We start from the raw sequence: 25,127 nt of genomic DNA, 5'->3' as shown, positions 1-25,127 counted from the left end.
CTGAACTAGCTAAGTGCAAGAGCATTTTGTATAAAATGTTTTAATCCAAAATCTGTTTAATATATTTATAATAGACTATTACACATGAGTACCAAAGCTAATCACTGCATAATAGGACTTTTAAGAAGATTGATCCTTTCAAGCTCAACAGACAATTTGCAGCTCTTTACAGAAAAACCAAATTCCCGGCACAATTCGCTGGAAAAATATTCATGTCATGGAAAAATATTGGTCATGAGACCAAGACAGTTGGTTGAGCTTTTGTGATGAAAGTAAGTATTTTACGAAGCGACTAACAGAAACAGGTAAATAGACACATGTATATATCTGTCATGGGTGATGCCAAACTTGTGTGGATGCGGTCTTTACTGAGAATTAGATAGCACTGGTGCTACTTCGCTCATAAACAGGGGTCGCTTTCATGCTGAATAAGGATACATATATAAATGGAACTATCAAATGATAGAAATAACTGAAGATGTTTTTGTTGTACTAGAGTTTATTATAGGGAATAAATGGCATCGTGACAGTTCAATATTTGCATAATACAAATACGATATACATACTATATATATATATAACCAAAACTGCATACTGGTTCTTCTGATTACTAAGAAATTAGAACAATATTTCGTTCTGTGCTGGGGAACGCTAGAAAAAAATCTCACCTGTACTATAAAAAATAATTTAATTGTTGTTGATTTTATTTATCATTTAAAAAATATAATTATTATTTAAAAATTTACACATAATCTCTAATATAATCCATATGATATATGTTCACTGTTTCTTTTTTTTTGTTGTACTGAATTGAAATATATTTTTAAAACTATGAAAATTCATCAATTTTTATTGACTAATCCGGAGATATTTATTTACCTACAAACACCTGCTCAGTTACCACACAGCAAAAAAAGTTAAAACCTAATAACAAAAGCAAATAATCCAGTAAATCCGCATGGGTCTGGCAATTAGAGTCACTTAATGCCCAAATTTTTGTTGAAATGGCCAAATTTATTAGTTTTTGATTAACTTCACTTAGTTTTGTTTGCAAATGCCGAGAAATGTTGCAAAATTTCGTATTTGCACAAAAATAATAACAAATAAATACGATTTCGGTTTGGGCAGGTTAAACTAATGTTGATCGATGAAAATTGAATGAAAATAAATTCATTCAGCAATAAAGCCCAGCAAAGGCTTTATTTTTTAATAAATTTTTTTATTTATTTTACTTAACAATTTGTTTTATTCAATTTTTAATTTTAAAATTTTTTATTGCCTAAAATAATTTAGATGTACGTAAGTAAAACAAAATATATAGGTGAGCCATGGAGTTGAATAAAAGTCTTCTTATCACGTCATAAGGGAGTTTAGCAAGGAAGGGGTATGGATGAATGATGCCGACGTGGCATAGCAACCAGTTGGTTTCTATAAATGTGGATATGGTTTAAATACAATAACACCTACTATATATTTCAAAATGAAATATATTCAAGCATTTATTTTTACCAACGACATTGTCCGTGTTTAGTGGGCACTGGAAAATCAGTACTTACGCAAAATTGTATATAAAAAAAAAAGGAAAAGATGTGAATTGTAAGAAAATAATTTAACAAATAAAATCTTATATAATAAAGCCAACAAAGCGAAAGTAACCAGTATTTGGTAATCACTACATGTGAGTTAATGCGGAAAAAAATATATTACCGAGTATTAAAGGCAACAAACATAAGTCATCAAATTAACCAGCACTCTTTGTCAAAAAGAGAAATTGATAGGAACACGAAACTCTAAATCTTCTCCGACATTAGAGCCGCTTTCTTGTTTTATCCGTGAGAAATAATCAAATCCAATCAAGTAGTGCAAAAATCATATATGGACTAGTCAGACAAGAATCAACAGTACCCATAAATGGTAGTGATAGCTCTTCTTACAAGAACACCCACCCCTCACGTAGGTCCCTAGTGTGTGTGCATTGTAATTTCACACATTTTTATGGTGTGATAGCTGTCCCAAAGAGATCTATTCTTGATCCAAAAAGCGATGAGTGATTTTGATAGAACGGATAATGTTGTTAATTCCTATATTTGCAATATCTAATATAAATAATGAGTTCTTATATAGATCTTAGTAAAAAAACGAAATAACAGTTTTTAACAGGAGATTAGAAAAAGAATTTATGTTCAAATAGCTGCAACAAATAAACTGAAATGGACACTGAATTATGAGACTAGTATATATGTGACTTAAGAGTACTCTTAAAACAAACACTATTGTCAAAGGTGCATTTTAACAATAGATTTGATCATAGATACCATGTGACAACACCCACACAGACTTAGAAATATTTAGAGCTCCTAACCACTTTTAATTCATTTTAGAACGTAATGACTAAGTTTATCAATTTAAAAGATTATATATAATGAATAGGATGTACATTCATAACAAAGAATGGTCTTTGAATATAACACATAAGGTTCGTTCTATTAAGGTCAATTACACTCAACATGCGTTAAAAATACACATATAATGAATATTATGTATTAAATCGAGAAATACAAGAACTCCTTCTTGAATTAAACGACTAACATTTACAGATACGGTCAACTTACAACGAAGATGAAAGTAACAATGATAACACTGGTCCATGATAGAGTACGCCTTAAACTTTTAACTTTGCTTTTATTTATCTGCTTCAAAATAGTTATCAGAAACCTTATATAGCAGAATTTTCTTAAATTAGATTATTTTCAAGTAGTTGTATAACACAATAGATATGGATTTATTGTTGGAGACATATATCGTATATTAATTTAAAACATTAAATAGCTACTATTATCTACTAATCTACTATTGATTAAAAAAAATACTGCTATTTTAGTGATATAATGAGTTTTATATTTAGACTATAGATTATAAATTATAAGCCTTTTAGTACAATGCCTTGTTTAAATACAATCCATTTTAAACAAATTTTACCTATAGACTAATAGACTAATTTTGGTTCTGAAAGACAGATTTTGAAATTTCTAATAAAAATCATGTTACCCTTAGAAATGAGGTCTCAACCGTATCTTCCAAATTTATATATCGTTTACTGAGTAATATCTTTGATGTGTGTGAGTTTTATTATTATTATTGGTATAACACTGGTCTATACGATCTATTGTCTTATCTTTGAAGAACGTTTCTTAAGCTAACCTATACAAATGGTATTGAAACACGCTAGCAACATCTAACAATATCTCTAAATCTCAGTTGAGTCAATAAAGGTCAATTACAAATACGAGACCTATAACAAACATCATTCAGGTTAATCAAAGGCAAATTACAACTACAGAGGAAGTACGGAAAAACTATTGGAACTGCATAGAGAGAACTCTTTTAGAAAACTCAACGATAATATTGCTTGACAGCCATTCAGGTGGAGTTCAAAAGATTCTAGACACACTGCTACGCCACTCATGACTTGATAAACAGTTAAATGTTAACTTTAAAATGTATAAAATTCATGGAATGATATCTCTGTCTATCATTAAAGCACAAAGTTCGATTTAAACTGATAAGAGATACTCTATAGTGTAAATAGGAGAACAAAAAAACAAGCATAAAAAACAAACTTTTAATATTGGACAAATTTCTGCAGAATTGCAAGACAGATGCAGATAAAATTGATGGATGTTTCTTTCTGCATTTGACATATGGTATATGTCACATATAAAAGCATACACATACTATATACAATAGTATTCTTAAGTTTAAATTTCACAAGAACCACAAGATAGATACAGATACAATGGATAGATGTTTCATTCTGTATTTGACATATACTTTAGAGTTATATATGTACATGTAGGGGAACATAGAGATATTGGCCCCATACAGGCTCTATGTAAAAGAAAAGAAAAACCATACTTACAAATCCCGTTGGAAGTATTGGACAAATTTCTGCAGAATTGCAAATCACAAGACAGATAGATATAAAATCAACGGATATTTCATTCTACATTTGACATATATATCACATACATACAAAAATTGTTGAAATCATTCTTAAGTATAAGTGTAGTATAGACTAAATGATAGATGTTGCATTCTGCATTTGACATATATTTCACAGATAGAGGTACTGGACAAATTTCTTGAAAATCGCAAAACAGATGCAAATAAAATAAATAGACGGTTTACTAACACTTTCATATATGTTTCATATAGAAAAGCATACATACAAGTTCAATTGAAAGTATAGAATGAATTTTTTTTTTTGAAAATCGCAAAGCAGATACAGATAAATTGGTTAGATATATTACTCTGCATTGTATATATATTTTACATAGAAGAAAATACAACTAAACACAGTTAAGGGTATTGGACAAATTTCTTGAGAAATACAAGACAGATGCAGATAAATAGTTGGATGTTTTACTCTATATTTCGTATAAAAATATATATGAAAAAACAGATAAAGAAATTGGATAAGTTAAAATAATAGTTGGATATTTTACAGACCCAACAGGTTTCGGCATTCTATAATATTTACTCTGAAACTTGATAGTTTATACGGGTGTATGCAATTAGGAAACCAATGTATCAGTTTCATTTTAATTAACAATTTTATGTTTTTAATAATGTTACTAAATGAATTCATTATAATATAAATTTTCAGGTTTAGTTATACTTAGATAGATGCATAAACTATTAGAAGGTGCAAACATGTTTACAAAACCGAATGTTTTAAGAATTGTGAAAATTAATTCATTTTAATAAGCTTGTTTAGCAGTCTGGAATAGGAGTAGTAATTCTAAAAACAATTATGAAAACGAGATTGATATTAATTGCAACTTTTATTAATGGTAGCTTTATAAAAGAGTAGATAGATCTATTATCTAAATCAATGAAATTACAAAAGAGGAAAAAAAACTTGAAATAAATGTACACTATAAAGTTTCCATTTAGTTATTAAAATTATTAAAAAGAAAAATTAATTAAATTAATTTATCTTAAGTTGGAATTTCCTTATAAAATATTGTAGTTTAGTGCAAAAATAGATTTAAATATCTATAATATATATATATAATATATAGTAAGTAGTCTTATGGAACTTACCTGCCATACATGCCCTCAGTGATTTTGTTACGTTTTATCGGTCGTCGAAGTTTGCCACAATCGGCATTGCGTCGCTTCATTTTGTTTTGTTTATTAACTATTTATCTATAAATTTTTGCCACGATGACGTTAATTAACATAAATCTCTATAGTATTTCAGATACAATTCTCTTTCAGCTTTTAGTTAGTTTCTTTTAATTTATTCAATATACAATTATGCTTATATAAGACGCCTTGGAATACATCTAAATACATAACATTTTTGTAATTGTTTTATTATATTCTTATTTTAATATCTAAACATTTATATATATAAATATATATATATATTTATATATACTATATATCGTTTATAGATATCTGCTGGCGTTACTAATGACGTCGATTATTTTATTTATTTTAAACATTTTCAATAGTGTTACTCTCAGATATTTTTTTTCTTCAAAATATTTACTTCTTACACAAATCTTTAACTATTTAATATTTTTATTTTATTTTAATTTTAATTTCAATTTTAATTTTAATTTTAATTTTAATTTTTTTCTTAATTATAGGAGGGAAAAATTGGAGACTAAGACTTTGTTGTTTGTATTTCTTTTACTGATTAAAGTTAATCTATCTATTTAGTTAAAAAATAAATTAAATTTTTAGTTAATTATTTATTGTTACATATTTGATAATTATTTTTATGCTATATTTTTAGGAAGGTCAATCTGTGTTCTTCGGATAGTTAATCAAAGAACACTGCACGTAATTAACACAAACTTCAATAATATTTTATTGCTTCTTTATTTAATTATTTTTTTATTTTAATTTTTAAAATAAAGTTTTAACTGACACTTTAAGATACTTTAGCATTTTAAATAGTTTATGCAAAGCACATACTTTTTACTTGGTAAACAAAATCATTTGTGGCGCACTCGTTCGTTCTCACCTACATAATTCGGAAATCAGAATCTAAGAATCTCAGAATCAGAGAAACAGTTTATCAATCAAAACCGAAAACAACAAACGATTCATATAATCTCATTAATTTATATTCTAAACACGTAATCGTATTTTTGTAGGTGTCTATATCGCATTTTATAATTGTCAACCCAAAAAGAAGCACGGACTGACATGAAGACGACGATATGTAAAGCAGAAGCAACGAAATTTTCTTAAAACAGAAAATATGCGCCAAAATAAATTAAATAAAAATAGAAACCAAAACAAAACAAAGCAAAAAAATTAGCTGAAGTGTTTAATTGTTGGCAGTAACCGATACGATTTGATGCGCTACACATATGATTTATACTAACAATACTACCAACGAATATACCATTTGTATATCTCTGACACCCCATTGGGTTTTTAAAACGATTCAATTATTAAAATCCATTATGTATAGCGTAGAATAGTTCAAAACATAATTGAATGTGGGTAGTTGATGGGTTTTGAACCCCTTCTTATACAATTCCGTCTTATATACACCACTAAATTTTATATAAGCACTTCAAAAATTCGCAGATCTCTCAATAAGAGATAATTGCACAATTAAAATTAAGTATTTACACTATAAAAACTTAACTTAATTAGCGAACGGCGAAATAAGACAAAGCAAAGTAGCAAAAAGTTGAAAAAAAAAAAAACGAACATATTTTGTAATAAGTCTGACCCCCCATCAGCCAAACATAGATCTTCCAAAAACATACCTCTACATCAACAACGTAGCTTCCTTTAAAACTTTGAATTTCATATCCAAATATGTTGTTACCAATTTTGCTCACACGACACGCTACATGAAAACTATAGATAATTCCGGCGTCACTAAAACCAACTGATCTCAAATTTGAGTCAAATTTTAGAAAATGTATTTCTTATTTATTATTTAAAATATTCAAATAAAATTTTTTTTTCTATATAGTTAGCCGTCAGATTTTTTTATCAGTACGTAGTTGCCACACTGGAATATTTCGAAATGTCATTCTATTGACTGAAGTTAATTAGTGCATAAATATGCAATGCAAATGACGCAATTATCTTAAAAATTTCTTATAAGGAAATTTATGACTAAATGCGTAGCAATTAGCGAGTTAGATGCGAAAATGAGTTAATTGCAATAGTGTAAACGACTGTTATGTATTTATTTTTTTTTTTATTTAAGTCATAATTTGAATAATTACATATCAAAAAAAAAGAAGTTATTTAAACCAATATTATAGTATGTGCATATGTTTATATGTGTTCATACTTAAACATTAGAGAAGGATCAACTAAAATGGTATCTTCGATTATCACGACTTATATATTAATTATGATTTAGACAATTTTTTAATGGTAAGTGCCCAAAGCTCTTTCCAGAATTATGAGAATTGAAAAATTCTCTTTAGCAAATTGTAGAAATTTGAAACTGTTTCCACTTAACCTACTTAACTATAGTATATATATGTAAATATTTATTATTTGTTTATAACATATCATAAGATTATTTTATTTATATATACTAATGACTGAATTATAACAAATCATAGAATCATATACATATACAATTTATTATTTCAAATGCTTGCTAGCAAATTGAGGTAAAATCAAACTTTTCATTTCACATAACTATCTATATTATATATTTTTATATACTTTTGATATTACTCTCTCTCATTTATTGAAACTTATAGGAGTATAAACATGGGCTACAATAACTAATATTTACTATATCTTATGCACAACTACTCCGTAGCCGATCCCAAGCGCGGTAAAAAAATGAGAAGAGAATAAGATCAGGTAGTCTCAATGGCTTTTGAACATTCCAGCGTCTCAGGAAGTAGGTATGGACAAACAACTCTGTTAAAACTTACTAAGAAATCATAGTCTTTGAGGTCATCATATGCTGACTAATTTCTACATACATAACAAACATGCATAAAAATCAGAGCGGAACTAACTCTTCACGGGGAAACCGGTCCATGACTAATCCGCCTGCCACGGCAGCAGGTGCATAGAATATGGAGGAGCCAAATTCACGTTTGAGTAATCGAAACATCAAATTCGAGGCCCTAGGTGAGAAAGCCAAAAGTAAGTGAGTACTGAGAGCCTCATTAACAGCAACAAATAGTTTTATTTGAAATAGCCAAATAATTGGCTATAAAGTATTTAATTGCTGACAGTAGGGAAGACGGGAGCGTGCAGATTTTAGAAATATGTGTTGTTGAAAATTTTTAAATCTAAATTTGTTTTAATTGCAAAAATAATTTTGCCAATGTACTCAGTTGCTTTTGTTTGTTTATATATTTTTATAATTTTCTTCTGTATGTTTGTCAAGTTGTAAATGAAAAGTAAAAATTATGAATAAATGATTATTATGCAAAGGAGCACAACGCGTCATAAACAAATTCAAATCAGCAAAATTAAAAAAGATGTATCTTTAATAAAAAATTTTATTACAAAATATTTTTTGTTTAGAAGAAAAAATATAGAAGAATAAAAAAAAATTTACTAGAAAAAATAAAATGAATAAAACTGAAGGGATAAATTTTCATTGACCAGAGTGAATGAGTGAAAATACAACAATAAAACGGGTAGTGGTAGTATGACTTATTTATTTCTTATAGTCATAAACCGACTATAAAACAAAATGCTGACGGGTTCAAATTCACAAGGACTCCTTTAAGGAAATTCACGACTTTCATCATGTGGAAGGATGTTTAATTTCATTACATCATATTAACTTTTGTTTACATACATCTACGAATATACCATAAAAAAGTCGTAAAGCAAAAGAACTTATAAAAATTATTTTTAATTGTCAAGATGTCCTTGATATTTATATTGTCAGAAATCTTTATAGATTTCATTTTTAGATTAGGATGTCTGCCATAAAACTAAGAGATTCATTACCAATTTTTCGACAAGCGATTATTATTCGTATGGCACAGTATTAAAACAACACTAGTGTTAAAAAACTTTAAAGATTTTAACATTATTTAATATATACTTTAATTTATTTTATATTATATATTATATGATATATTATTACTAGCAAATTATTTAAAGTTCTTCTGTAAACGAAAGTGATTTTAATTTGAATACGGAATTAAATTTTAATTTCACATAGGATGTGTGGTGTGCTTCATCATCACTTAACCGAACTGAAAGGGAAATAATGCATGAAAAGAGCAAAACACTCCAGACAAATCAAAGCTGTAATCAACCCTTAATCAAGAGATTCCAATGTTAGGAACAAGGTATGAGCATAATTGAAGGTTGAGTGAAGGTATCTGTGATATGTTGGGATTAAATCCGTTAAGGGAAACAATCGATGCATATTGGGAAACAAATTTATACCTTTTTATATTGTAATAAGGATATTTAATTCCATTAAGGTTGATACACTCTTTAACATATCCTACAAGGAAAATTTTTTTATCCCTGCGATGTGAGTGTAGACTTTTTAAGTTGCTAAGGTTTTGTTATATACCTATTTAAATGAATTAACTTATGAATATAAATATATTTTACATCTAAGATACATACACCATAAAATTCTATAAAAACAGTTGATAAAGTTCAATAAACTCTTTCTTTAAGAATAAGTGAAGTGAAAGGTCTTGTAGCCCTGTTTATTATTTCTTTAAGGATAATTGAAGTGAAAGGTTTTGTAGCCCTATTTATTATATACAATGAAGTTAATAGCCAATGATTTTTTATAAATGTTGATTACTATATTGTAAAGATACTTCATTATTGCGTGTTTAAGCTGAAAACAGAAGTCATCATATGTTATTGATACAAGTTTTAGATAAAATCTGAAAAACATATTTAAGGTCCGATATTGCATATTTCCGTATCCCATATTTTGTCACCTAATGGTGACATCTTCCATATATATGGAAGATTTTAAATATCCTGACGAGCAACTGGTGAACTATAAAGATCTTCAGCGTTATGAAAATTAATAGAAACGATCTTAAATTTAGATTTAAATTTAGAAATTAATAGTAGTAAGATTATAACAGTGACTACAGACCATATCGGCTCTTTTATAAGTTCAAATCAAATGCAATACATATTCTGTCAGAAAGCTATGCTGGGCTTCAAAGCATATGAATCTTGTACTTCTATAAAATCATCTCTATAACTTATTAACAGAATTCAAAGGAGCTCTTATTACAGTGAATCAGCCAATTGCTTACAGACAATATTGAGCAGACATCAAGCAACGAAGAAAAGTAAATTAAATTTTCTTTCATCCGAGAAGATTACATTGTTTCAAAAATCGATTAGCTTGCTTAAGTACTCCTTTGCATAGGCTTAATGAATCTAATGGTTAACATACCAAAGAAACAGTTTTCGTCTAACATCACACCAACTGTAATTAATTTCATGCAGTATACTCCTGACCATTATGCGATAATGACATTATATGATGTCATTATCTGACATCAGCTGCGATCTGGGTTGAAGTTATTTTTAGGTTGACCTCCACCTTTCTTATTATTTTGCTGCGTTCACAATCGCTCAAAGGTTTAGATCAGCATGTCTACTATGCACTTTGGAATGATGTCGCGCTCTCTTGGACAGTTACACAATGCTCCAATTGATATAGCAGCTTCTGTCCATCATTTCCCCAATATCGTTATAAAATTTGCCTTGATTGTGCAAATATAGAATTATTTTTCGATAAGATTCGATGATTTGCTTATATTAACTGCTCATATTATTTCAAATGGATTTTGTTACTATTACAGGTGTTATGACGTGAGTGGCTAGAAACGTAACCACCACGTAACTTATAATGTAAAAACAGCAGGTCATTTCCAGAAAGAAGATGTCAGATCGTTGACATTATTTAAAATGGTTCATTAGAACGTACGTGTGCCAATAATTTTATTTAACCTAATTTAGTACTTTTTTAATTTTTTTCATTTTAAGAAATTAATTATAAGAAATAATATAAACTTAATTTCATTGCAAATTTTTGTTAATTATTTTTAATTAACGCTTTATTAACGGGGTAAAAATAATGCTAAAGTTCAATATGCTTTCCATGCCAATAATTATGTTTGTGACTGTACATATTTTCGGGAAATTAATTTGATGTTTTCTAAAAAAATGTGGAAAATGATGCTCTAGAGTCTAAGTTATATATATTCTGATTTATAGTTAAGACAAGCAAGAAGCCATAAAAAGCTTATTTACCTTTACCAGAATAATATATGTTAAATTATGTTTTATGTATTACTAATAGTTCAAGGATACTTTAGACCAGGGCTGTCCAGATCAGATGCGATCGCGGGCCAATACAAATCGCTGTACAGAGTGGAGGGCCGCAGAAACTTATACATACGTTCATAAATAAAAATAAAAATACGGCTATAATGTTAAATTTTCTTTAATTTATTTATCAATTTAAATTCATTTATTTGGTATACCATAAAAAATAATGTAGTTTTACTAGTACTAGATTAGATTAAAAATATGTCGCGGGCCGCAAAAACACCAGACGCGGACCGCAGAAACATAAGCGGCGGATGCATGTGGCCCGCGGGCCGTGCTTTGAACAGTCCAGTCCTGCTTTAGACTATACATATTATTATTTATATTTAAATCAGCATAAGTTGGTCACAAAAACTTCTGGTGAATCTGGTAAATTATCTATAATTTATTACTAATAATGAAAACAAATGCTTGATAGCACAATAAATAGATCTATATTTAATGAATAGATACAGAAAGAAGAGGTTGGTAGTGCTTTCTTTAGGCAGGCACCGATTGAAACATATTTTACATTGGTTTAACATTATATCAATGAACAAATTATTTATTTATTTAGTTAAAGACAATAAATAACATATTGAGACTAGTTAACAGCAATGGCAACAAAGCCCCACAGCTGGTTTAAAAAATTGACTCTCTCTTTGGTTGTTTTTAATTCTCTCCATATATAGAACAAGAATAATTTTTAAGATATTTTTAAAATATTAGTAATAAAATCGCAATCATATATAAATATTATAACTCACAATACTATTTTATTTTTTTTTTTTAATAAAATGCAGAAAAGAATTAAATAGTAAAGAATTTTTTATAACATATTAGTCATAGAAATACTTCAATTTTACTGATTACCTCATATTGTGACAAAATATATTTTACATACGTTTCCTGTCTTGGTTTCAAGTTTTATAATTCTTGACAAATTCAACAAATAATCCAAAAATAGGAACAAAACTAAAACAAAAACAAAATGAAGGCATGACGAGACAGTTTCAGATTAAACCCTTTACATTCCTACCCCAGATCTTGTCCTCCTTAGGTATGTAATAACGCATGTAAGCAGGATAATTTTGTAAGTCAGGCAGGCTGGCAGGCAGGCAGCAGGCGGACAGGCAAGGCGGCAAGGCGGCAGTAGCAATAGAGATGAACAGGAAAAACATTTCTAGCCTTAAATCATTCAAATCACGACGTAATTAAACAACGAAACAGAGCAAAAACAAGCCCAGAACGTGAGAATGAAAATTACTACAGAATGTAGTCCTTTAGAGTAGCAAACAAAATGGGGATGCAAAATGGCAGACATACATTCAAAATACATAATCGCCAGACATTTACTTTTACAACTGTTGGATGTGGTTGGTGTGGATGCTGTGCACGTTCCGGCATTTTCAAAAATTTCGTCCGTAAACTGTTTCATTCTCACGCGGTTCCGCCGTTCAGTAATAAACCTGCATAGATTTTATAGCCTCCAACTTTTCGGGGATGTAAGTTTGTAGCGATGGCAGACGATGATTATATAGCAGGCGAGCAGAGCAACGTGTTATGACGAACAAAACGGAAGCGGAAATAGCAAAGTAAAGAGAAAAATGAAGAATAAAAGTAAAGCATAATAAAAATGAAAATGAATGTAGAGCAACAAAAATAAAACGGAACATAAATGTTGTCAGTGGCTCCAATGCTATTGTGGTTCGGTTTGAGGTCTATGGTTGGGGGTAGTGCTATGGAATGGAATGATTATTGTGGAATGATGTTGAAGGAGGTGAGTGGGCAATATTTTGTGGTAACAACCATCAGATATATTCAAATAAAAAGTGAGGTGTATAATTGGGGGTTAAAAGATGTTTGGTAGTTGCTGATGTTGTTGTGACGTTGTTTAGTGCACGGTCGAAATTTTTGAATGCTGTTACATATATATATATTTTTTTTTGCATTATTTTAACATTGACGTACAACAACCAAAAACAAATGAAAAAATGAAAATTTTCACATTCAAATAAATATGTAAGAGCCCAGATATCTTGGGGCTACACCAATGAAAAAATATTAAACGATTTTGTGTGCGGCTCAAAAGCATTACAGGTTTTATTAGAGTTGAATTGCCATCATGTTTGTAGGCTCACATCACTTAATGCTGTTTTCGAATTTTGCTAAAAGTAATTAACAGTTCAGTAGCAAAGTCACCCCAAAGAACACATAATGGAGACTAAAGTGTTCTTATGAGATTTATTCTAAATCAGTTTATTTTCTTATACGTGAAATTTTTGTCTGATTGGAATTTTTACTACTAATAGAGTACCCGATTTTAGGATCAGTGAAGAGTTTTTTTTTCTCTTTTAGCATTATAGTTCTTGGTAAACTATAATTAACCAAAACTACAGTCTTCATTCTTAGCACTACAGTTTTTGGTAAAATATAGTTTACCAAGAAGACTACAATCTTCTTTCTTAGCGTAACAGTTCTTGGTAGATTATAATTAAACAAAACTACAGTCTTCTTAAAATTATAATTCTTAGTAGACTACATTTTCGATAAACAATGCGTTTTATTTTTTTCTAATCTGATAGGTCGGCTACCCATCACGAACACCCTTTTTGTTAAGCTCGCCTTCTACATGATCGCTCTATTTTTCTTTGGAGTACATTTTACAATCTTTTAATCCTTTGACATGATTCTAACAATGTCACTAATCGATGCGATTAAAACTGTTTTTGGTTGTAGTCCCTAAGCGATCTAAATCGCAGTCACTTCATGTATTTCATCACACATCACAACTTAATTATATGAAGGATATCGAATATATATCGTTATCAACCGATACCGGAGGATATCTGATTTGGTAAGTCCATCGTTTAGTAGTTCTGGTTATTTAACTACCAAAATAATTACTCTTCTTTCATATGGTAACAGTTGGTTCTATTTTAATATGAGTTCTGACTATATACCTACCGAAGTTTTTATCTCTCATATGACAAAAGATTGTTCCCTTCTGATATGATTACTGGCTATATAACTGCCGAAGTACTCTTCTCTTGTATGGCATAAGCTGATTCTCTTTTGATATGATTACTGGCTATATATCTGCCGAAATACAATATAGCTATCATATGGCAACATTTGATTGTCTTTTGATATGATTACTGCCTATATATCTGCCGAAATACGATATATCTCTCATTTGGCAACAGCTGATTCCTTTCATAAGATAGTCATTCATTCATTGCTAATTGTAAATATTTAACACCCTTAACACCCTTCGTTCGTTCAGATGAATATAGAGAAAGAGAGTTCCAGAATTAAACCAATTACTGGATTTAACACAAAATTCAGTGTTAACTACATAGATCTGCAAACTGCTTCTTCTCCGTTGCCTGCTAGTACCCAGTAAATTTCTAGAGTAGCTCATCTCTGACTTTAAATCCTAAACAATTACCCATCATAAATAATAGAACATCTTATAAATCAATTAAAAGGACTTTTTACTATTTTAAATAGTTAAAGCGGTTCTGTGTGACCTAGTATAGTATAGTGATTAAGTATAGTGACTGTTGTATATATTATTAGAGTCCTTAAGTTTTCCGAATCTCTTTCGAGAAATCTTGAAAACTATTGGGGTAACCCTATTTGGAGTGCGTGACGGCATGCGTTAAGTGCTCCAGTTTTTTTATGATTTTTCTATTTTTTTCAAGGTAAAGTTTTTTGTTAATTGTGTACGGACTGCGCTGAAAATTATGATTTGTTGCCAGCGGTTACAAAATTTTTACGTCAGGCATTTTTTACTAAGAGTATTTTAGATAAAAGAAGCATGTGTTTTTAAGCTAAACTTTTTTCTTTGGATACGTTTCATCGGAAACAGTGCATTTATGTTTTGTGAACATGAAACCGAGGTACGTTTTTCTGAAATTTGTTAAAATGAAATGGAGTTGGTGGCAATGCTCAATGAGGTAATTTCAGATAAGAGAGATATACTTACACTTCTACAATATGTATACATTATGTGACTAAAAACAATTTTTAGCAAAACATTTGTTTTAATAATCATACATTTCAAGGTATTTTCCTTATATAAGGGTTCACCACTGATTAAATGTAATGTTTAAAATGTTGAACATCTTATGCATCAAATTTCTATTGGAACGAGGTTTTGTTACTTTAACTTTTTAGTTATATTCTGCATAAAATAAATATTAAATTTTATTATTTTGTTTGTTTCAGTGGGCTAAGCTAATGAACGTTGACTCTGAGCTTCAAATTTGGCAGGGCACGAGTTCGATTCCTGGTACTTGCAGTCTCAAAAAGTTATTTACGAATAATTAAATACAAGAATTATTTCCAAGACCACTAATGATGGGTATTTGGTAATACTCGAAAGAGCTGTATGGTCAGCCCAATATTCAATTAATTAAAATAATATAAAAAAGAATATTATTTTTATTACTTTGATTTTCAATAGTTACTTTTATTTAGTAGACTTTTCTAGTTTACAAGAGTTATAAAAGTTTTTTGTTATGGTTCTAAAACTTAAACCAATCAGTACGTTTACACACTAACGCAATTTAATCGATAAATATGCAGCAAATAACTTATTTTATACAAAATTAATACAAAAATATACTAATGATGTTTATAATTATTTTAAGTGTAAACATTTAAAATTAAATTTAAACATTTAAATACATAATTATATAGAGCTTAGACTGGCTTACTATCATCTCATCAATATAAGACTGACTATTGTCTGGTGGAAGAAAAAGATCAGAGTTATAATCACATCCTTTGATTACATTTGGATACTATATCTTGAAATGAAAGATTATATTGTCCTTTAAACTATCTTGAAATAAGTACTGTATTGAAGTTTATTCATACATAGAGCTTAGAGGTTAGCATACGAAGAACGCCGAAAGGCAACGACTCCCCCATTAGGTATAGATGAACCAATCCGACAGTTCTATAAACTTAATTAAATCCCTAATTTTGCAGGATGACAACTCTATCATCTGTTTTTAAGGTATTAGGAATATTTGGATCGATACTTTTTTTAATACACTTTTTTATCAGCTTATATCTCAGTCAATATTAACTGCAAATTGAACTTCCACCTCCCTCTTTCCCATACGATTTTATCATTTTTTTTATCAAGAAGTCATCTTTAACATTTATCATACTTTTCTTATAAAATACTTCGTATGTGACTATATTATTTAAGAAAATATATACTGATTGTTTTTTAAATTGTACGTCACCGATTCATTCGGTTCATTATTCATTAGCTACGTCTAGGGCTAAATATATATAAAGCATGCAAAAGCACATCAAACCTCATTTTATAAAAAAATTTTCCTTTCCCCTACTTAGTATTTATTATTCTAACTCTTCCTCTAAACTTAGTTATCTGTTAATAATTGTATCGGTTATTTCAGACTAATAGATCCAATAGAAATTAAAGTTTTTATCGTCAGCATTAAAAACCAGAATATGTATTATGATGAGAGATAACCACATTATATTATTAAAAATTTGTTTTTAAATTTTATAATAAAAAAATTTGAATTATTATTGGTTACTGAAAAAACAACTTCGGACTATGTACGAATATAAAATGTCAAAATTTTAACCACCAGCAGTTAGCATAAATTCTTGTTGGGCGCTTGGACTTCTCGCCACAAAAGCCGCAAACATGTGGTACGAACCACATTTGTTTGTTATTTTAAGGGAAAAATTGTGCACAATATTTCAAATTAATATTAATTATTTATTTTTAAGTTTTTAAAATATTTTATTATTTGTGTATGCTTCATATAATTGTGAAAAAAGGGTATATTAAATGTGTTACGCAGTTAAGCAGATGTCGAAGACCATATAAACGACATAGCATGACAAAACGGATAAGGACATGCCTATATAATATAGTTGGCAAGTACAAGACACACTAGCTTCTTAGTTTTCAAAACAATAATTAAATCAAAACTTTACATGAAGACTCTACGCTAAATTTTTACCCCTGCGGGAAAGGATTTAGATTACTCCCGAGGCAGGATATACCCGTCATAAGAGCCAACTTATATTCAGTAGACAACACCCGATACTGCATGGAGTATAAATGGTAGTGAGTGAGTGAGTAAGTTTTACTTCCGGCACCCAACTAGAGGTATAAATCTGGTACCATGGGGATCAGGACCCAAAGCTTCGGCTAACTTGACCGATAGAAGGTTGACCCTTTTAATGGGAGTATCGTGCTGACTGTGGTTAAAATTTACGCAGATAGACTGACTGTAGTCATTATTTATGGAAATTTATGGAAAGTAATGATATTAAAAAAAACTTTGGACCTTTGCCAACCTCGAAACAATTAAAGTACACAAAGTTTGTAGTGATTATCACCTACAGAAATAGTAAGACGGAAAGTTTAATATATTTTATTATTTTATTATAATATATATCAAATGCAATATTCTAATAAGAATACATATAAACTCATAATAGCAAATTGGTTAAAAGGGTTTCCATATTGCCAGTAAACAAGCAGAAATAAGTAAAAAATCTCTATAGTCTCTATAGATTTTTATAGTTTATTTCTTCTGCTTAGTTTGTTGAAAACAGTTTTAAAACAATAAACACATGTATAAAAGCAACAACTTAAGCTCTAAGTAAATAATGTACTCTAATGTGATGTAAATAGCTTATAAGAGACTTACTTTGAATTCAGGAAACAGAATAAGAAATTGATAAAAATATATATCACACACATAGAGACATGTTTTAAAAGTCATTTAGCAGGGTTCTTAATAAAAGACTAATATAATTCTTATAGGGAGACCTAGAGTCTAAAAAGTAAAGGTAATGTTTTGTTACTTATTAAATTCAGTAGGTTATAGGATGATTTATTCTTCTTTATTAAAAACAATAGATAAAATCACTCAAATTTCTCTCTCTTTATGTTCTCTCTCAAAGTATATTTTCTGTATTATAATATATATACTTTCTATTAAATGACATAACAACGCTGCTGATGTATAATTACGAATTTAGAAAAAATATTTAAAAAAATTATATGAAAAAGTATATATTTTATAGCCCCCAAAATCTTAGTACACATACGTATATTACAACCAATCAAACTCTGAGAAACTAAACATATGTATAACTACAAACTAAGCGCACATATTAAATTAGATTTATATGAAAATGAATAGATTCTGCAGAATGGCTCCCGAACCCAGTGGTACATGTATCAGGACCAACCCAAACGCATGTATAGCTATGACCTAGATAACATATTACAAAATAATTATATGAACACGAGTAGTTTTCTCGGAACGACCACCAAAATTTTAGTATATATATTAGAACCGTCCAAATCAATATCCGAAAGAGAGACTCAACAAACGACTACTTTAAGTAATAATAACAACGATCATACATAATACCATACACCCCACTCCTACTTTATATCTCTTTATTTTCCCCATTCTAATCATTGTGCAAGTTCTGTTATCCTTATACGTGCTCGCTCACTAGATCAAATAAGGATACAACAACACCAGATCTAAGTATATATATAACTTCGAACTTAATCAGAGTAGTAATTTTTAGATTTAGGACGTGTGCGTGTTAGGAGTTGCGTTCTAAATGAGGGAAATTCTAAGTTGTGACGATAATGTAGTGATGTGTCGATACGTGCTGTTAAATGGCTAAATGTGTGCAGTGTAAAAAATCCCAAAAAATCTCCCATTTGGTTTAGCATCAACTTAGCCTAACTCGCACACGTCCTTAGTAAATCTTATTTATTTAAGATATTACAAATTGCTGAAGATTTGTGTAAATAAAGGAAGGAATAAGTACTTGAGAGTATAATATATTATTCTTATATATAAACTATGATAAACAAATATGAAGTTTAGTTTGAAACAAAAATATCTGTAGTATATTATGGTTCCAAGATATACGGTAATATATGATATATAATATGTTGATTCAGCTTTCAATAGTATATTATGGTTCCAAGATATACGGTAATATATGATATATAATATGTTGATACAGCTTTCAAGCCGGATCACTCGTTGATTTTGACGATCAAGCGCCGTTCAACATTCCCAGAAGGAACTATAACAATAAATCTTTGCGGGTTACCACCACAACAACAGCAATATAGTGTATTATATTAACTAAAACTAACCATTGTGATTTTAGATACATACATTCACAAGACCAAAAGTGTATCGATTTCTAAGGGTTTTGTGGCCGGGATCTGATTACATTTTTTTTTGAATTATATTCAAAATATTATTGATAATAAAATACATTTTTTAAAAATAGTTTAAAAAAGTTGTGTATTATTTAAACAATTAACTAATTTGTCCGTTGAAAAATATATATACAAAAATATATAGAATCGTTCGTTGGACTCCAACCTGTTACTGAGTTTAGTATATTGAAAAGGATATAGTCTGGATCACTTAGATTATTTATTTATTTTTATTTGAAATAATAATTTACTTATATTGTATTTGCTTATTATTTATATTTAATTCACTCTTAATTATGAACCAAACATTTAGAGAATGAATCTATTAAAAATAAAAACTAAAAAACTAAATCACCTTGACAGACAAAAATAGAGAGTAAAAAGCTAAAATATATAAAATAAAAATCTAAGCAAAATTTAAAAAAAAATTCAATTTAATTAAGAACACTGAAGTGAATTTAAAAATTTAATTTTTAAAATTATTTTAGAAAACAAACGATTTTACTTAGGCTTCCACTGGACTATGGTAAGTCGTCCATACATGCATTGGAGCCTTTGAGGTCTTGACATCATTGATTTAGTTAATAATTTTTACAAACTGTATTTATTTTGAAGAAATTAAAGAAATTGTTGATATTGGTTATGCAGGGGGGAGTAAGAATTAGAATTTAATTTATTTTTAAAATATTTAAAACTTTTGAAAAACCCACTGAGATGAGATTTTGGTTTAAGTTTATTTATTTTTTAACACTTTTTCCTTTTTTGCAAAAACAAAAAACAACAACAACAGCAACACACAATTTGTTGAATATTGCAACAGCGTTTAGCATGGGATTTTCTTTTATTTTTGCTAATTCTTCGCGCTTAAATCACCACAAAATTTTTGTATCCGCGATTTTGTTTCACTTTTTCACACTTGGAGCACGGAAAAAACTATACATATTATTCCTTTTTGATTCCTACATTTCCTTTTTGACCCCCTACCAACAGTTCCACTCTTAATCCATCCGCACGAATATCACATAATAACGCAACGCTAAAAACGACGGTGAAGCAACAAAATATATGAGATTTTTTTTGTATAAAAAAAATTTCCTTACATTTACGGAGATTTTGCAAAATACACTGTAACTTTTATTTAACACTATTCATATATGCTTTAATTAGCTCAATACATTTAATTGCAAATTTTGTTATTACTCTTAATTATTTTATACAAATTTTACCGTTTAAATTAAGATTTTTTTCCCGAACTTTTTACGGACTAAAGCAGTATTATGAGAAAAACAGTTCTCTTTTGTATGCTTTACGCTGCGCATTCTCTGGTCATAGAAATTTTGGCAATATTTGTTCGTTGACATTTCGCATACTTTACCAAGGCAAGGTTGCATTTGTAGTTCAAATGAAATTAACCGCTGTAAATAGAATTTTTAAAATTCTTATATTAGACTTGATCGCATATATATAAAAATAAAGTCATATTAAGGTCGTGTGTGAGTTCGAGTAAGTTGAGGTAAAATAAATCGAAATTTTCTATGGATTTTTTGCACTGCCCTTATGTAAATATTTATTTATTTATTTATTGCACTTATTTATTATTTTTGGTTAAAAGTTTTCAAATTTATTTAGTTATTTATTAAACCTTTTATAAAATTTTCACAAAAGTAACACCTAATTTACCTAATTTTTATCTAATATACCCTACTCGAAATTCTGGTAAATACCAACATTCGCTGTCATACCGACATAATTTACTATTTCCCTCAATTTACCATAAATTTACACGAACTTGCACATTATTCAGAAATTTATTCAGAAAAATTAAATGATATTAAGCAAAAATCTAGGAAAACATGAATTTTAATTCTTATTATGTGGTTTGATTGAATAAAAAACTAATAGTTCCTGTTTTTGTATGTTTCAAGTATATTTAAAAATGAAAATGAAATTATATTTCCTCTCAGAAAGAAGCAGTTTACACAAAAAGTATAGACAATAATTTCAGTAAAAATAAAAAAAATCATGTTTTTAGTTTTATTGACCATTTTGCATTTATGAAATTGTAAGGATTTTTAGATTTCGTATATAATATTTATAATTTTCATATTAATCATGACAATATAAATATTTTAATAATATTGCATAATATTCAAAATATTTATATTATTTATATAAATACTCTATATTTCACATTACAGTTTGCGTGAAATATTCTATTTATTATTTATAAAGGAATTGTGGCACTCACTATTCCAGGACATGCATAGAAACCTGGAACTGTCATATTGGAATCGAAAAAAAATGACGTAGTAATTTCGTTTGAAACATTATGATAAATTCGATGAATTATTTAGAAAGTATTAATCAAAACTTTATGAACTAGAACAAAAATTTTATATTTAATAAATTGAAATTTTGGACTGACCGTACTGCTGACCGTAATATCACATTTGTAGTTTTAAACAATATATAAATATATATAAATTCATTTGTAATCGTACTTAATTCTTGAAAACTAATACACCCTTTCAGAACTACTTACTATTTATAAACATTTATAAACAAATACAATAGTATTTGCAGTAATAGTATTGTAGCTTAAAGTTGCTAAACCGTACGCAAAACAACAACAGGTGTATTGTTTTGACATGAATACCGCATGAATGGTGCTTAATAATAACTTGGCATCACTGCCTAAATCAGAAAATATATGGCAAGTATAAAAATTAATGTGCAGTTGAATTTTTAAAATTTTTTTTTATATACATATACAAAAAGGCAATACGAGATCGTGAATAAAACCGTTTATATAATTTTTAAACTACTAATATCGCTAATTAATGCTAAACAAGCAGAATTTAACATTGTTTTATTTTTTTTGCAATTGTCTTATAACTTTTTGCTTTTATTTTAAAGATTTTGTTTTGTATTTATTTATGTACTGCATTTTTTAATGAACAAAGAAATTAAAAATTCCTTAGAAAATAATTAACTTTTTAACAATTACTAACCTGTCAGTCTTTTTCACAAATATTATTAAAAAAGCAATACCTCAAAGCTGCTGAAAGCGCCAATAATAGAATTTATAAGTAATGTACTAATTATTATTATAAAATTAAAAACAAATCCTAGTGAATTAGTGACATAAGATCTAAATTTAATGTATAATATATGTTGACAGAATGATATGTCTTCATTATATTTCATATCCAAGTATGTTTACAAAATATAACACTGCGGCCTTAGCTGTCAAAAATTGATTTGGTATCACTAACTTTAGTGCGGGCACATTCTTTCCGGTTGTCAAGTCGATTGCAAGCAGTAGCAATTTGAAGGTGCATCGAACAAATTTTAACAAAAAGCAGGTTTAAAATTAAAGATAAATAAAAATGGCTTTCGGTGATGTAAAAACCCCACAAGGCGTTAAGGAATTGAATAAATTCTTGGCCGACAACAGCTATATTAGCGGGTAAGTTCAGCGAGTTGAGGTTATGATAAACACGTAAGCAATATTTTCGCAATAAATTTGAATTTTCTTATAGTTACACACCCAGTAAAGCGGATTTATCTGTGTTCGATGCTTTAGGCAAGGCACCAACTGGTGATTTGGTACATGTACAACGTTGGTACCGTCACATTGCTTCATTTGAAGCTGCCGAACGTGCTGCATGGGGTGGTGCACCATTGCCACAAGTTGCTGGTGCTAAACCAACAACTCCAGCTGCTGCTGCCGATGATGACGATGATATTGATCTCTTCGGTTCTGATGAAGAAGAAGATGCAGAGGCAGCAAAAATCCGTGAAGAACGTGTTGCTGCTTATGCTGCTAAAAAATCAACAAAACCTGCACTCATTGCCAAATCATCTGTTCTGCTTGATGTAAAACCATGGGACGATGAAACCGACATGAAAGAAATGGAAAAAGTAGTTCGCACCATTGAAATGGATGGTCTTTTGTGGGGTGCCTCCAAATTGGTGCCAGTCGGTTATGGCATTAACAAATTGCAAATCATGTGCGTCATTGAGGATGAGAAAGTTTCCATCGATTTGCTAACTGAACAAATTCAGGAATTCGAAGATTTCGTACAATCTGTTGATATTGCTGCCTTCAACAAAATCTAAGTAAATTTTACTTTTTATTTTATATCACAAATTTTATTTTATTTTTGTATTAATACAATTTGATTATATTAATTTTTGTGTCCATATATTTAAAATAGTTTATGTAAAACAGTTAAATGAGTCCATTAAAGCGCTTATATCCATAAAGATTTAAGAATTTTATACCAAGAAAACTAAATTGTTTTTATGCAATTTTATCAAATGTGTTAAAATAGTTCTGAAGGTGCAGAGTTTCAGGGTGATGTAAAATTAAGTGAATCAATCCTTAAGCTATTTAAAAGTTGCGCTACTGCAAATATTGTTACGAAAAACATTTCTTAATGATTATTAATGATTTATTTATCATTAAGAAAAAATTTAAGGAAATCTTGAATGATAATTAATGATGCCAAAATACAACACTACGAACTTCAACCGGCTACCTTTGTATGTCGCATCTGCACCATCTTTGTGCGAAATCAAAGAGCTTTTTAAAAAGGGACAACCAGCTGCTGTCAAAATATTTTTCATTGCATGTCACACATTAAGACAATCAATTGGTCTCATTAAAGCTGACCGTCTTATTGCAAACGCCAATCTTTTTTTCTAGGAATATAGCGTAATCTACCTTAATGGAGATGTGATCAGCGGTACAGTTTTCCAGACCAAAGTTGTGGTCAAACCAAAACAAAAAGTTTAAAAATTAAGGTCAGGATATACACTCATACTAAACAGTTACTTGTCACGTCTAACATGTGGTCCAACTGCAGTTCTAATCTCCATCACGTCCTGTTGTTGTTGTTGTAACCCGTCGAGACCTGAAAGCAGATAACATGAAAGGACCATCACGTCATCTATCTGTTCGCTTACTCAGCGCACACAAAAACTCAAGCCTTAATTGTTGGCGGGTGTTGGGAAGTCTTAATGGCGGGTGTTGGGAAGGTTCTTCAATGCTGTGTTATTTAGCAGTTTCCTATACAATTTCTGATATCTTGCGATACGTCTACTTCTTAAAACATATTTCAAGCCTACTTTTCGTAGTAGACAGATGTAGCTCGTAAAAATCTGTAAAGCAGTTAACATAAAAGGAATTGCATGACGAATATCTGGGTTACGATGTGTGTGTGTAATGATTGTGTGAGAGAGGGATTATTAGGAAGTGCGATTGGATTGTGGCATTTAAATTGAAGTTCACCAGGAACAAGACGAAGAAACCTAGCCATTTATATGGTATGAGTCCAAGCAAAGGCACATCAAAAATAAAAACTTGTAAGTTTGTTTATTGAAACCAGTTGCTTCACTAAAGAAAGTTGAGAAGTAAATTTTTCAAAGGTATCATAATGGACCCTAAGTCTGAAAAACTTGAATTTTTTTTTTATAATTTTAAGTTCCATAGAAAATGTCTTTAATGTTTGTT

The 25,127-nt window shown here is 29.3% G+C and overlaps 2 protein-coding genes across 7 annotated transcripts in view; one reads left to right on the top strand and one right to left on the bottom strand.

Annotated features, from left to right (window-relative positions):
• LOC119678013 (macoilin-2-like) overlaps positions 1 to 20,809 on the bottom strand; it is a 32,509-nt gene extending 11,700 nt beyond the window's left edge. For 2 of the 6 annotated variants that reach the window (XM_038089628.1, XM_038089633.1), the window contains exons 1-2: positions 6,801 to 6,962; positions 5,107 to 5,351 (exon numbers count right to left, since the gene is read on the bottom strand). In XM_038089628.1, the coding sequence (XP_037945556.1) occupies positions 5,107 to 5,186 (80 nt within the window). In that variant the 5' untranslated portion in view covers positions 5,187 to 5,351; positions 6,801 to 6,962. Of the gene's footprint in view, positions 1 to 5,106; positions 5,352 to 6,800; positions 6,963 to 20,482; positions 20,653 to 20,709 lie in introns of those variants that run through there. The other 4 variants (XM_038089630.1, XM_038089629.1, XM_038089631.1 and 1 more) reach the window with 4 other exon arrangements.
• A 2,071-nt stretch (positions 20,810 to 22,880) lies between these two features.
• LOC119683011 (probable elongation factor 1-beta) lies at positions 22,881 to 23,904 on the top strand. Its single transcript, XM_038096604.1, has 2 exons — positions 22,881 to 23,078; positions 23,152 to 23,904. The coding sequence occupies exons 1-2, from the start codon at positions 22,999 to 23,001 to the stop codon at positions 23,729 to 23,731; spliced, it is 660 nt and encodes a 219-aa protein (XP_037952532.1). The 5' UTR covers positions 22,881 to 22,998; the 3' UTR covers positions 23,732 to 23,904.
• Positions 23,905 to 25,127: the final 1,223 nt, after the last annotated feature.

This window comes from Teleopsis dalmanni, chromosome 2 (genome assembly GCF_002237135.1).
Source record: "Teleopsis dalmanni isolate 2A chromosome 2, ASM223713v2, whole genome shotgun sequence".
Taxonomy (NCBI): domain Eukaryota; kingdom Metazoa; phylum Arthropoda; class Insecta; order Diptera; family Diopsidae; genus Teleopsis; species Teleopsis dalmanni.
This window is presented reverse-complemented; position numbering and strand designations above follow the sequence as displayed.